Here is a 14,368-nt window from a genome sequence, read left to right on the forward strand (position 1 = left end):
TCCCTCCTCTGATGGGCAGAAACCTGCTAATTTCCAGCCCCAGATTAATTCCTGGCCAGTTTATCCCTGTCTGATCTTGTGCCAACATTGCCCTGTAGCTTCAGTAGCTCCTCTCCCGCCCAGGTGTCTACCCCCAAGGTATTTACAGAGCAATGAGATACCCTGTCCTCTTGCTAGGCTCAACCAGCCAAGCTCTTTCAGTCTCCTCAGATAAGAGAGACTCTCCATTCCCACAAGCATCCCAGCTGCACTTCTCTGCACCTATTCCAGTCTGAGAGCATCTCTCTTGAATACAGGTGAACAGAACTGGACCCCTTAGTGCAGCTGGACTGGAAATCAGGCAATAACTCAGGGTAAGCAAACCTCATAAGAACGGCCGTGCTGGGTCAGACCAATGGTCCATCTAGCCCAGTGTCCTGTCTGCTGACAGTGGCCGGTGCCAGGTGCTTCAGAGGGAATGAACAGGACAATTCTCAAGTACCCATCGCCTGTTGGCCACTCCCAGCTTCTGGCAGTTGGAGCTAGGGACACTCAGAGCATGGGGTTGCTTTGCCTCTCAGACTCGCCTCGTCCAGCAACTTCTCTCTCCCAATATCCTTTTTCTGCCTCACCTGCCCCCTCGCATTATCTTCTCCCCCTGGGTCTCCCAAGCCCTCCCCCACACTTCCCATCCATTCCTCTGCGTCCCCGTCTGCCCCAGGCAGCCAGAGCCCAGCTGTGCTCAGCAAGGCCCTAACGCGGCTACCGAGCTGCTCCCCCATTGAGCTGCCGCATCTTCTGCTGCATCCCGTGGCCATAGTGATTCCCCTCAGTGGGCTGTCACTGTGCACAAACGATGGGACGTGCTCATGAATGCCTCAGGGGGCATCTGTTTACACAGAGATGGGTGGCAAATGGAATTTCCATCCAGAGGGAAATTCTCCTTTTGGGGACAAAAAGTTAAAATATTTAAATTTCCCACAGAACAGAAATTTCTTCCCCTCTCCCCCCCCCAAAAATGATTTAGGTTGACCCAAAATGAAACCTTTTTATTAGACTGAGGCTGATGCCAGGCATCATGGGAACTGTAGTTCTTGGTTCTTCCACCCATGTTCTCTCCTATAGGCCCTGATTCCCAGCTTGACTACATCTCCCATGATGCACTGCAGTGTTTTCCTACCACCAAAATACCACATAAGAACATGCATGAGTGAGACACTGCAGTGCATCATGGGAGATGTTGTCTGGTCAAAGACCAGAGACAAATGGGACCGGAAGGACCCAGAACTACAATTTCCCATGATGTGCTGCAGCGGCCCCACAGGCAAACCAAAATGAAAATGTTTCAGTCTGAGTTCACTGAAAATAAACATTTGAGTGAATTTCCACAAGTGACCTTTCCCTGCAGGAAATTCTTTCAACACAACCAGATTTTCCATAAGGGAAAACTTTTAGTTGGAATTTTTCCAACCAGTCCCACTTGTGTCATCCACATTGAGTGGGGCTCTCTGTCCTCTGGTGCCTACGCTATGGAAGAGGTCTACAGGTCTCCTACAGGTGCAACCTCCCCAGAACTAGCCCTGTAGCTCAGGCTGTAGAGAATCAGGCTTTTAAGATCCTGAGGTCTCACTTCCAAACCCTGTTCTCCACCCAGGCCAGGGTTTTTTGTTGCATTTCTCTGCGCCCTAATACTGAGAAAGCGAATGAGGAAAAGGGACGCACAGGTTGTTGAATATGGTACCGTTGGTCCACTTCCAGGGCTGGCCCTCGCCTTGTTCCCTCCAGAGGCCAATCCAGTGGTAAGGGATCCCTTTATAGCGCAGCATGAAATCCTGTGGATAAGAACACACACATTATATCCTGAGCTGTGTTACAGCCGGCTTCACGGGGATCAGGGCCCCCACGCGCTGGGTGCTGCACACACAGAAAGCTGGTCCCTCGCCCAAAGAGCTGCCAGTCAAACTGCACAGGGCAACGGGGTTCATCCAAAATGATTTTTTCCACCAGAAAATTTATTTTAAAAAAACAACAAAAAAAACACATGCATCCCCTTTCCCCTCCATTTCATACCTGGGAGGTTTCCTCCCATTTTCTTACAGTTTCCCAACTTTGGGGAATCAAAGAACACAGGGCTGGAAGAGACCTCAAGAGATCATCAAGTCCAGCCCCCCTGTGCTCAGGCAGGACAAAATAAATCTAGACCATCCCTGACGGGTGTTTGTCCAACTTGCTCTTTAAAACCTCCAGTGATGGGGATTTCCCCCACCCTTGGAAGCCTGTTCCAGAGGCTGACTACTGTGAGAGTTAGAACGTTTTTCCTAATATCGAACCTACATCTCCCTTGCTGCAAATTAAGCCCATTACTGCTTGTCCTGACTTCGGTGCACATGGAGAACGACTGATCAGTGTCCTCTTTATAAAAGCCCTTAACATACTGGAAGACTGTTATCGGGTCCCCGCTCAGTCTTCTTTTCTCAAGACTAAACACACCCAGTTTTTTTAAACCTTTGCTCATAAGTCAGGTCCTCTCAACCTTTGATCATTTTTGTTGCTCTCTCTGGACTCTCTCAAAATTGTCCACGTCTTTCCTAAAGTGAGGCACCCAGAACTGGGCACAGCATCCAGCTGAGACCTCACCAGTGCCAAGTAGAGCGGGACAATCACCTCCCATGTCTTACATACAACACTTCTGTTCATACACCCCGGGATGAGATTAGCCTTTTTCTCAGCTGCATCACATTGTCGAGTCATATTTAATTTGTGGTCCACTGCAACCTCCAGACCCTTTTCAGCAGCACTACTGCCAAACCAGGTATTCCCTATTTTGCCTTCATGCATTTGATTTTTCCCTCCTGGGTGAAGTACATTGTACTTGCCTTTATTGCTGGTTAAATTATATAGATATGGCTAGATATAGATATATAAAAGTGAGGCATATACTGTTGAGATGAAAATGTTCCATTCTTTTTCAGAGTAACCTTTGCACTGTTTTCTTGCTGGAAACAGTTTGAGGAATATCTGTATCTACATAAAGGTGGGTTTCCACACCTCTTTCCCACGCCTTTTACGTTCCTTCCCTTTTTCCAGTATAAAATGTGGAAAAAGGCAAAAAAAACCCCAAAACAAAAACAAAAAAAGGAGGGTGGCGGGGTGGGGAGGGAACCCCAAATTTTGAAAAAATGAGATTTTGGAGTTAAAAAACCCAAACGAAAATGACATTTGAAGTTAAAAATGAAATGAAATTTGGGGGGGGGGGGGAAATCAACTTTTTTCTATTTAAAAATGGCAAATTCTGCCCCTGAATTTCCATTTTACAACCAGCTCCGCAGGGGATTCAGTTCCTTGAATCTAGGAGCTGCGTTAGACCTTCGGGGGCGCCAGGCTCTGGCATGTCCCTAGCTGTGATTATGAAGGTTCGTGTCTCTTCCTTACCAGCTCCAGCAGGGAATCAATGGAAGCCAGGGAGGCGTTGAGGGAAGAGCAGTTGCTCTGGCTGTTGTTCCAGTTCCCTTCAGTCTCTGAGAAGTAGTAGCATTTCCCTTGGTATCCCACCCAGCCGTCCGGGCACGCAGCAGTGACGTACGGTGGGCAGCGTGGGCAGGGGGGAGGCTTCTTGGCTGAAAATAAGCAAGTGGCACAGTGGTGAGAGATGGACCTATCCTGGGTGTCTGTCTCTGTGTGCGAATCCCGGCCAGAGAGGGCACTAAGACCCACACGGCTCAGACTGGGTTGTCGTTTTGCAGAGATCCCAAGAACAGAAGGGACCAATCTCTTGTCTGACCTCCTGCATCACACAGATCTTAGAACTGCCCCCAAATAATCCCTGGAGCGGAGCTTTTACGTCCTCATCCCATCGTGATTTAAAAACCGTCAGTGATGGAGAATCCACCGCGCCTCTTGGTAAATCGTTCTGAGGGTGACTAACGCTCACTGTTAACAGCTGCTGCCTTATCCCCAGTCTGAGTTTGTCCAGCTTCAACTTCCAGCCACTGGATCGTGTCAGACTGAAGAGCCCATTGTTAAATATTTGTTCCCCACGTAGGTATTTGTAGACTGGGATCAAGTCACCCTTTAACCTTCTCCTGTAAATAGCTGGAGCTCTTTGAGTCTATCACATCAAGCATGTTTTAATCCTTCTTGTGGCTCCACTCTGACCTCTCTCCATTTTATCAACATCCTTCCTGAATTGTGGGCACCAGAACTGGACACGGGATTCCAGCAGTGGTCACAGCAGGGCGAAATCCAGAGGCCCTGCTCCTGCGGGAGATCCCCCTGGTTATACATCCCAGAGTCGCATTAGAGCCTTTGGCCACCGCGTCCCACTGGGAGCTCGTGTTCAGCGGATTATCCCCCATTACCCCCAAACCTTTGTCAGAGTCCCTGCTCCTCGGAGAGAGCCCCCCTCCTGGCTGTACGGCCGCCATTTCCATGGGGTGGCTGGGGAGGACGGGGTGGAGCTAAGATGGTGTCATGACCCACAGTACCCGCGCATCCAAATGGGCCCGTCGGCCATCTTAACTTCCGGCACCATCAAAGGTGGACCCATTCTGCCAGGCAAGGGGTGAAAAATGGGAGGGGTTTCATGGACTCCTCCTTGACATACCGTCCTCAGTGCACACATGTGACGGCTGCCACACCGGGGCTAGAACTGGGGCCCTCCAGAGCTAAGAGCGAGACCCATAATATCGGATCCGAGAGCCCCTAGGTGGGGCTAGAACAACTCACGTTCTCTGTGGCTGGGCCATAGGCCGGCCTGTCACACACACTCGCCAAGGCCTTCCACTCAGGAGAGAGGAGCAGCCACTAAAACTGAGGGCAAAGGAGCCTAACAGGAGGGATGCGGAAAACAATTTCAGTTTGGGCCAATGGAAACTTTTACCAGCCATGTGATTTCCCAATGCACAGACACATTAACTATGGGCAGAAATGCTGGCACATGCTCTGTAGCAAAACAGCCCGGGTGGATGGCTGGCACATGTGAAGAGATGCTGGATTTGTGCTTCCTGTATTCCGGGGCCACTCTGGGTGCAGAGCCCATATTCCGGCTTCGCACCAGCTGGGGAGGCCCCCTGAATTGGGGGGATTCTCAGAGGGCTCTTTGGATCCACCTTGAGTCCTCAGAGTGGTGTCAAGTGGTCTAAGGATCCAGCCCAGAGTCTCCCACTCTCCACGCAGCCAACCCGACCCCTACAGCGGGTTCCTCCCTGTAGCCATTTCCTTGTGAAGGTCTGTTTGCCCAGTGAGGCCAAGCAGCCAGCCCCTCGCTCCAGCACTGACAGCTGTCACCGCACACTCCCTACCGCACCTGTCTTCTCTAAGGAATCCCGGGGGCTCTTCGGTTCCTGGGGGCAGGGCGCACACACCCCAACACACCCCTTTCCGCTGTGCCAGCGACACCCAGCCAGGAATGGGAAGAATCCGTTCAGCACGACAGATTCTCTGTGTCATGTGAGTTTTATGGAGGAGCTTTGGCACAGAAAATAAATTCAGAAATGCTCCCAAAGCCACGAGAGACTGGCTAAGATCAGGGAACTGAATCCTCTGCCTGAGACTCCCAGTTGCATTTACACACAGTACGGCGGATGGAGGAGGAAGAACAATGATAAATAGATTGGAAACAAATTTTAGACACGCGCCGTGAGCCGTGGCCACATGGTGGCACTCAACCCTATGACAATTTAAGGTGAGACTGGGCGTTGGAAGACACAGGGAGTGGGAGGCAGGGAGACTCACCCACTGCATCCCTACACTGCTACCCAGGCCTGGGATCTAGTGGGGCTGCTTCCAAGGGGGCAGGGAACAGGGTTGGTCCCTTCCTCTTTGGGGGAAAGGGTCTGGAGAGAGATTTCCCCTCCCAAAAGGGGAATGTGCTTCAATGGAGGAGTCGGACCAGAGCAAAGACGGGGTGAGAAGAGGCCGTGGGAAACGCAAGTGGGCACCGTGACCTTGAGGCTAGGACAAGCAGTCAATGAAGAATCAGTGACAAGGGAATGAGAATCAGCTGGGTTAGTAATGACCCTTCACTCACTTGCCAGTGCAATTACGGTGATGATCAAAGCTGTGATGACGACAGTAACGGTAATTGGGATCCATTTATCTTTAATACATTTCAGGCTGAAATCTGCAAAATAAAAAAGAAAATGACATGAAAGCAGATGAAGGTGGGCAAACGTACCAACCGCAAATGCTGCCAGAGCGAGAAAATGGTCACATTTTGCTAAGTGCTTCCACGAGTGGATAAATCTAGTTGATGATGATCAAGGGCATGGAACAGCCTCCATACGAGGAGAGACGACAAAGATTAGGGCCGTTCTGCTTAGAGAAGAGACGACTAAGGGCGGATAGGACAGAGGTCTGTAAAACCATGAACAGTGTGGAACAAGTGAACAGAGAAGTGTTATTTACCCGTCCCACAACACAAACACCAGGTGTCCCCTGATGAAATTAGCAGGAAGCAGGGTTAACACAAACAAGAGGAAATACTTTTCCACACAGCGCATAGTCCACCTGCCACGGGATGTGGTGATGGCCAAAAATAACTAGGTTCCAAACCAGAATGAGCTAAGTTCCTGGAGGACAGGTCCATCGATGGCCATTAGCCAAGGTGGGCAGGGACGCAACCCCTGCTCCTCTGACTGCCAGGAGCCAAGGCAGGGGTGGATCGCTCAGTAATTCCCCTGCCCTGTCCCCTCCCCGAAGCTCTGATAGTGGCCACTGTAGCCGAGGGGAGACGGGGCTAGACTGACCCTGCTCTGACCCGGTGTGGCAGCTCTTACGTTTACAACTTTCCCAAACAACTTAAAAATGTATTTTCAATAAAAATGTCACCAAAAGAGCCATGAAAAAAGAAAAAACAAGAAACACCTTTGTTTCCACCAAAAATGAAAAAGCCGAACAACTCTGACAATTCTGGGTGAAAAATTATTTGTTTTTCAGTTACAAAACCAAACAGGTTCAAAAATGTCACTGAGCTCCCTTCACCGGCTTTGAAGGACCTTCTTACTTTCCAGATTGCTAGATCAGGGACCTTGCCGCCATGAGCTGGTTGACTGGGAGAGAGATTTTCATGGTTGCCCAGAGTTACTGGGGCTACTTTGGGGGCTACCAGGATATCCAGGACTTGCCTTTAGAAAGGGGATAAATCATCAGCAGTAGAAATTGAACTCCTGATTTCTGGATTTAAAGGCACAAGCCATTACCACTAGAGCTAAAGGAACAGCACTTTAAGGGACTGTCTCTCGCCGTGTGTCTGTGCAGCGCCCGGCACAACGGGGCCCTGAGCTCAGCTGGGGCAGGGCCTGTCTCTCGCTGTGGGTCTGTGCAGCGCCCGGCACAACGGGGCCCTGATCTCAGCTGGGGCAGGGACTGTCTCTCCCTGTGGGTCTGTGCAGCACAGAATGGGGCTCAGCTGCTGTCTCTAGGTGCTACCGTATTATACCTAATAAATAATATAATTATTTACCGACTTCTCTTCTCCTTTCTGCCACTGGTCCGTGATCCGGCAGCACTGAGACATTCACTCCACTACCTACCAGAAAGCAAAAGAAACTGTCATTTAAGGTCAGATCATACAGTCCCCTCCACGCAGGGCCCAGTTCTGTGTACAAAGCCCAGGCCTTTTGAATGAGTCCATCACTGCTTCCCCTCCCCCCGTGCATCCCAAAGTGACTGGCAGTCCCCAGATCTTGCTAGCCCCACCCCACAGAGACTGCCCTTGGCCTGGTTCAGGGGCTCCAAGCGGATTAGAGAGCATAGCAATGCATTTGACAAATTATGTGCCATGTCCCCCTCTAGTGGCTGGTAAGAGGATAATATCTCTGCCAACATTTTTGTTAGCATTATAACAACTCTGGCTCTTCCTGTTCTCCATAGAAGTCTCCAATCCCTCTTGGAATTCTGCTAAGTTCTTGGTCTCAACATCATCGGTTGATGTCACCTAGCAGCAAGTTCCACCATCTAATTACCCAGTGTGTGAAAAATTGTTTCCACTGATCAGTTTTGAAGTTCCCACCTTTCCATCCCATTGACTGTCCCCTTTGTGCTTGTGCTAGACACGGATCTACCTTCTCTATCCCATCCATTATCCTGTCCCTTGTACCCGTCTCCTCTCCAAGGTAACAATCTCCGTCTTTTCAAGCTCTCTTCACAGGAGAGTTTTCCCAGGCCCTTGATCCTTCTCGTCACCTCTCTCAGAACCCCTCTAGTTCTACAATATCCTTTCCGAGACGGGGCGCACACAGTATTCCAGATGTTCAGCCTTTCACTCCACCAGTTCTCCTGTTGGCCATAGAGTCCTTCAGGGTAGAAAACACCCAAATTGCTAACGTAAACAACCAGAATGAACCAAAGAGCAACAAAAACTCCTCGTTTCCTGTCTTTATCCTTTATAAAAAAGGGGGGGCAACCCACCCTCCCTATTTTTGTCCCTCTGCCAATCACACTGCAGGCTCCCTTTTAATTAAGGCCAAAGTATTTAGTATTTACCGGTATCGCTTGTCGCTTCAGCACTCTCTTCCGCCATTTACTGGACAATCAGCACCAAAACTGTTGTGTCTCCACCTACCAAGAAGGAACAGAAATGGTCACTCAGAGTGAGTTATTTTAATTATGCACTTCTCCTTTAAAGCCGTCCAATGCCCGTTCCAACCTCTCATTGTGTCCATCAAGGTGTTTTCAGTTCATCTGTCACCATGTGAGACCCACGATCGTGGCTTCCCCCGGCCTGAATATCCTCCAATACCCAACAGTCCCCACCCCTCCTTCACAGACATAGATTTTAAGGCCTGAAATAGGGCTGTTGATTAATCGCAGTTAACTCACGCAATTAACTCTAAACAATTCATCACGATTAAAAAAACTTAATCGTGATTAATTGCACTGTTAAACAATAGAATACCAATTGAAATTTTTGGATGGTTTTCTACATTTTCAAATATATTGATTTCTGTAACACAGAATACAAAGTGCACAGTGCTCACATTATTATTTTTTATTACAAATAATTGCACTGTAAAAATGATAAAAGAAATGGTATTTTTCAATTCAACTCATACAAGTACTGCAGTGCAATCTCTTTATAGTGAAAGTGTAACTTACATAACTGCACTCTAAAACAAAACAATGTAAAATTTTAGAGCTTACAAGTCCACACAGTCCTACTTCTTTTTCAGTCAATCTCTAAGACAAACAAATTTGTTTACATTTACGGAAGATAATGCTGCCTGCTTCCTATTTACAATGTCACCAGAAAAGTGAGAACAGGGGTTCGCATGGCACTTTTGTAGACAGCCTTGCAAGGTATTTACATGCCAGATATGCTAAACATTCATTTGCCCCTTTATGCTTCAGCCACCATTCCAGAGGACATGCTTCCATGCTGATGATTCTCATTAAAAAAATACTGTGTTAGTTAAATTTGTGACTAAACTCCTTGGGGGAGAACTGTATGCCTCCTGTTCTGTTTTACCCGCATTCTGCCATATATTTCATGCTATAGCAGTCTCTGATGATGGCCCAGCACATTAGTTTTAAGAACACTTTCACAGCAGATTTGACAAAATGCAAAAAAGATACCAATGCGAGATTTCTAAAGAGAGCTACAGCACTCAACCCAAGGTTTAAGAATCTGAAGTGCCATCCAAAATCTGAGAGGGACAGGGTGTGGCGCTTGGAAGGACATGCTGGAAGGGGTCCCGCAGGGATCAGTTCTGGGTCCGGTTCTGTTCAATATCTTCATCAGTGATGTAGATAATTGCCTAGAGAGTAAACGTATAAAGTTAGCAGATGATACCAAGCTGGGAGGGGCTGCAAGTACTTTGGATGATACGATGAAAATTCAAAACGATCTGGACAAACTGGAGAAATGGTCTGAAGTAAATAGGATGAAATTCAATAAGGACAAATGCAAAGTATTCCACTTGGGAAGGAGCAAATGAGTTGCACACACACAGAATGGGAAAATGACTGCCTAGGAAGGAGAACTGCGGAAAGGGATCTGGGAGATCATACTGGATCACAAGCTAAATATGAGTCAACAGTGTCACACTGTTGCAAAAAAAAAAAAAGCAAACATCCTTCTGGGATGTATTAGCAGGAGTGTTGTAAGCAAGACATGAGAAGTAATTCTCCCGCTCTACTCCACGCTGATTAGGCCTCAACTGGAGTATTGTGTCCAGTTCTGGGTGCCACACTTCAGGAAAGATGTAGACAAATTGGAGAAAGTCCAGAGAAGAGGAACAAAAATGATTAAAGGGCTAGAAAACATGAGCTATGAGGGAAGATTGAAAGAACTGGGTTTGTTTAGTCTGGAGAAGAGACGACAGAGAGGACGTGATAACGGTTTTCAAGTACGTAAAAGGTTGTTACAAGGAGAAGGGAGAAAAAGGGTGGTTCTTAACCTCTGAGGCAGGACAAGAAGCAATGGGCTTAAACTGCAGTAAGAGAAGTTTAGGTTTGACATCAGGGAAAACTTCCTAACTGTCAGGGTGGTTAAACACTGGAATAAATTGCCCCAGGCAGGTTGTGGAATCTCCATCATGGGGGATTTTTAAGAGTAGGTTGGACAAACACCTGCCAGGGATGGTCTAGATAATACTTAGTCCTGCCTTGAGTACAGGGGAGTGGACTAGACAACCTCTCACAGTCCCTTCCAGTCCTAAGATCATCTCCTGCAAACTGCAACCAAACTTGTTTGTCTGAGCGATTGGCTGAACAAGAAGTAGGACTGAGTGAACTTCTAGGTGCTAAAGTTTTATATTGGTTTAGTTTTGAATGCAGTTATTTTTGTACATAATTCTACATTTGCAAGTTCAACTTTCATGACAAAAAGATGGCACTATGGTACTTGTATTAGATGAATTGCAAAATACTATTTCTTTTGGTTTTTGCAGTGCAAATATTTGTAATCAAAAACCTAAAGTGAGCACTGTACACTTTGTATTCTGTGTTGCAATTGAAATCAATATATTTGAAAACTTAGAAAACATTCAAAAATATTTAAATAAATGGTATTCTATTATTGTTTAACAGCGTGATTAATCGCGATTCCTTTTTTTAATTGCTTGACAGCAATAGCCCAAAGACATTAAGTATGGAGAATCCAGCACTTCCCTAGGGAATTTGGTCCCAAGGTTAATCACTCTCACTGTTAGAAAACCTGTGCGTTATTTCTCATTTGAATTTGTCTGGCTTCAGCTTGCAGCCATTGGTCCTTGTCCTGCCTTTCTCTGTTAGTTTAAAGAGCCATTTAGCACCCGGAATTTCCTCCCAGGGCAGGTCCAAGTCCAAGTCACCTCTCAATCTTCTGTTTAAGAAACTAAGCAGACAGAGCTCATTAATCTCTCACCGTGAGGTCTTTTCTCCAGCCCCCAATCATTTTTGGGGTCTTCTCCGCCCCTCTCTAATTTTTCAACATCCTTTTTAAAACATTGACACAAGTAGTAGAATCACTAGTCCAGTATCAGCCTCACCAGTGCCGTACACAGACGTTAAATCACCTGCCTCCCCCTGCTCACAGCTCCTGTTCACACATTCACAGATTGCGTTTGCAATTTTTGCCACGGGATTGCAATGGGAGCTCATGTTGAGTTGCTTGTTCATTGTCACCTCTGCTCCCCCAGGCTGAGATAATAACCTGCCTTTTCAATACATTCAGTGTAATGCATTGCAAAGGGAGACTCTTGTATCTCTCACTGGTCCATTCGCACAGCGGATAACAGCCTACTACTGCTGCCACCTCAAGTTCTATGTTGTGGTGCTAACTGTCCCCACTTCAAACCCAGCTCATAGACAATGAGGAAAGTCTTTATGTTAACAAACAGTTTAGTGGGGTTCAGGACACACCCACTGATCAGAGAGATCTCCTGGCTGATACAGGGACCCTTAATGTAATGGGGTGCACAGGGTTCCCCAAACAAGGGCTTAGTAAGTAAGAGCAATGGGCCAGCGTGGCTGAGCTTTCAGTCTCCGTCCCCAGCGCTGCACATTCTCCTGCTCCAGCCACTGGTCTCTGGGCCACCAAATTCCCAACCTTCACTTACACCAACCACACGGCTACTTTTAAGGCATTAAAGAATGTGACCTCCTCTGGCACCAGGCCTTTAACTCAGGGGACACGCGGCATTTCCGTTCCACCTCAGCTTCAGTGCTGCGGGCTGCTGGGCAGGGCGAGTGAGACTTTGCAGAGACACCTGGGAATGCAGATGGGTCTTGTCTGTCTCCCTCATTCCAGTTCTTAGTGCTGCAAGTTCTATCTCATCACCGTAGCTCCTGAGAATCTCCCATGTACTCGGTGCCAGTGCACCTACAGTTAATATTATTAGCTACTTCTCTTGCAGAAGTGTCACAGGGCACCAACCAAGACTGGAGCCCCGTTGTTCCAGGAGCTGCACAGACACACAATGAGAGACAGTCCCTGCCCCCGCTGAGATCAGGGCCCCGTTGTGCCAGGCGCTGCACAGACACACAGTGACAGTCACTACCCTAGCGAGATCAGGGCCCAGTTGTGCAGACCCAAAGAGCTCACAATCTAAACAAAGGGTGGGAGGGGAAACAGTGCAGAGAGGGGACTTGCTCAGAGCCACACCACAGTTTAGTGGCAGAACCAGGATTAGAACCCAGGTCTTCTGTCACCCACGCTGGTGCTCCAGGCACTAGACTACAGCATGGCTGTGGTTTTTGGTCTGATTAGCATGGGCTTGGCTGGAGCCCTTGGCATAACTAACCTCTTGGCATAACTGACCTCTGCAAAATAACTTTTAGCTCACACCAAGTGAGCATATACTGAGCGGAGAGGATGGTACAAAAACACGCAGATCCCTCAAAGGAACATGTCAGCACATTCCCGAGAGATGGTGCAGGAACACGCCGACCCCTCGTACAACAAGGAGGGGACGACAGAATAACAGATCAGGATGTTTTGGCGGAACTAGAAGGTACAAGGACAAGGGTGGTAACTAACAACGTCTGTATCCTAAAGAGGAGACACCAGAGGAGGGGTGACTTTTTGCTGATCTAGGGGCAGGATCCTGGCGCGCTGAGTGAGCAGGTACCATTGTCCCGGGTATACATGTGTTAGTGTCCTTGTGGCTCCTACAGGACACTAGCACTGTGGTGTGTCGACAATGGACCTGGCCGAGCGCCTCTGCCAGTGAACCGAGCCCAGGGGCTTACGAACAACACACTGAACGAACACGCTGCGCTGTGAGCGGGAACAACGCTGCAGCATCAGCCGCGCCCTGCAGCGTGGATGACAGTCATTGAAAACGGCCAAATTTGCAGAAACAGCCGAGTATCAGGGACGCTGAAAATCAGGTTCTTTCCCCAGGTCAAAGGCCAGCAGGGCCCGTTAAGATCATCTCGTATAATACAGCCCAGAGATCCTCCCCCGCAGCACGTCCAGCATCCAGAACGGTGATGTGTTAAACAGAGCGTGTGTTTCAGGAAGACAGCGAATCTCGGCTTCGCCTGCCATGGGAACCCCTTGGCCTTGGAGAGCTGTTCCCATGACTGATTAACCTGTGAAAACAGATGCTGTTTCTGCAGCCTGATATCCCCCCTCCCTCAGCTTCCTTCTGTTGGCTCTGCTTTTGTCTGCTCCATGCCAGGGACTTCCCTGATGCTGCCCAGCACGGCCTCTCCAGCCGCGGGGCTTATTTAGCCCGGCTTTCTCTGCAGGCCGCAAACAGGAAAAGGCCTGTGATCCCCAGAGCAGCGTTACCAAGGTGACAGCGGTTGCTGGGCTCCCATCTGAGGCCTGGGCTACCCCAAGAAGTGATTCTGGAGTAAGCTAGGGAGAGACGTGAAAGGGCCAGAGCTGTTCTGGAACAACTCCCAGGGCGGGCGCTCTCGTTCTGAAATAAGATCACCTCGTTCTGGTTCAGCTTCACCCACTTCTGGAACAAGGGGAGCTATTCCGGAGCAGCTCAGCCCATGGGAGCTTTTAGCTTTGGAGCCATTGGTATGTGGTGCTGTGCATTTACTGAGCCAGGGTGGAACGGCTGCCAGAGCCAGGGCTGACGGCATTTTCAGGCAACAAATATTTCAGATTGACGGTGCTTAAAAGCAAAAATCCAAGGAGGCAAATTGCCCCAGAGCTCCTCAAAGAACCAGTTCATCAAACATAGGATCCAAAAAATGTGGGGTGGGAAGGGACCTCACAGGTCATCAAGTCCAGCCCCCTGCGCTGAGCACGACCAAGACCATCCCGGATGGGTGTTTGTCCAACCTGGTCTTAAACACCTACAGTGACGGGGATTCCTCAACTTCCCCTGGAAGCCTGTTCCAGAGCTTAACTCTCCTCTGAGCTATTTTTTTTCGTAATATCTCACCTGAATCTCCCTTGCTGCAGATTCAGCCCATTACTTCTTGTCCTGCCATCAGTGGCCATGAA

The 14,368-nt window shown here is 48.5% G+C and overlaps 1 protein-coding gene across 1 annotated transcript in view; it reads right to left on the reverse strand.

Annotated features, from left to right (window-relative positions):
* LOC120392363 (C-type lectin domain family 2 member D-like) overlaps positions 1-8,528 on the reverse strand; it is a 55,423-nt gene extending 46,895 nt beyond the window's left edge. The window contains exons 1-5 of the mRNA XM_039517080.1: positions 8,464-8,528; positions 7,442-7,507; positions 6,008-6,100; positions 3,412-3,596; positions 1,702-1,811 (exon numbers count right to left, since the gene is read on the reverse strand). Of these exons, the coding sequence (XP_039373014.1) occupies positions 1,702-1,811; positions 3,412-3,596; positions 6,008-6,100; positions 7,442-7,507; positions 8,464-8,500 (491 nt within the window). The 5' untranslated portion in view covers positions 8,501-8,528. The remainder of the gene's footprint in view (positions 1-1,701; positions 1,812-3,411; positions 3,597-6,007; positions 6,101-7,441; positions 7,508-8,463) is intronic.
* Between the last annotated feature and the right edge of the window lie 5,840 nt (positions 8,529-14,368).

Source organism: Mauremys reevesii, unplaced genomic scaffold (assembly GCF_016161935.1).
Source record: "Mauremys reevesii isolate NIE-2019 unplaced genomic scaffold, ASM1616193v1 Contig1, whole genome shotgun sequence".
In the NCBI taxonomy this organism is placed as follows: Eukaryota; Metazoa; Chordata; order Testudines; family Geoemydidae; genus Mauremys; species Mauremys reevesii.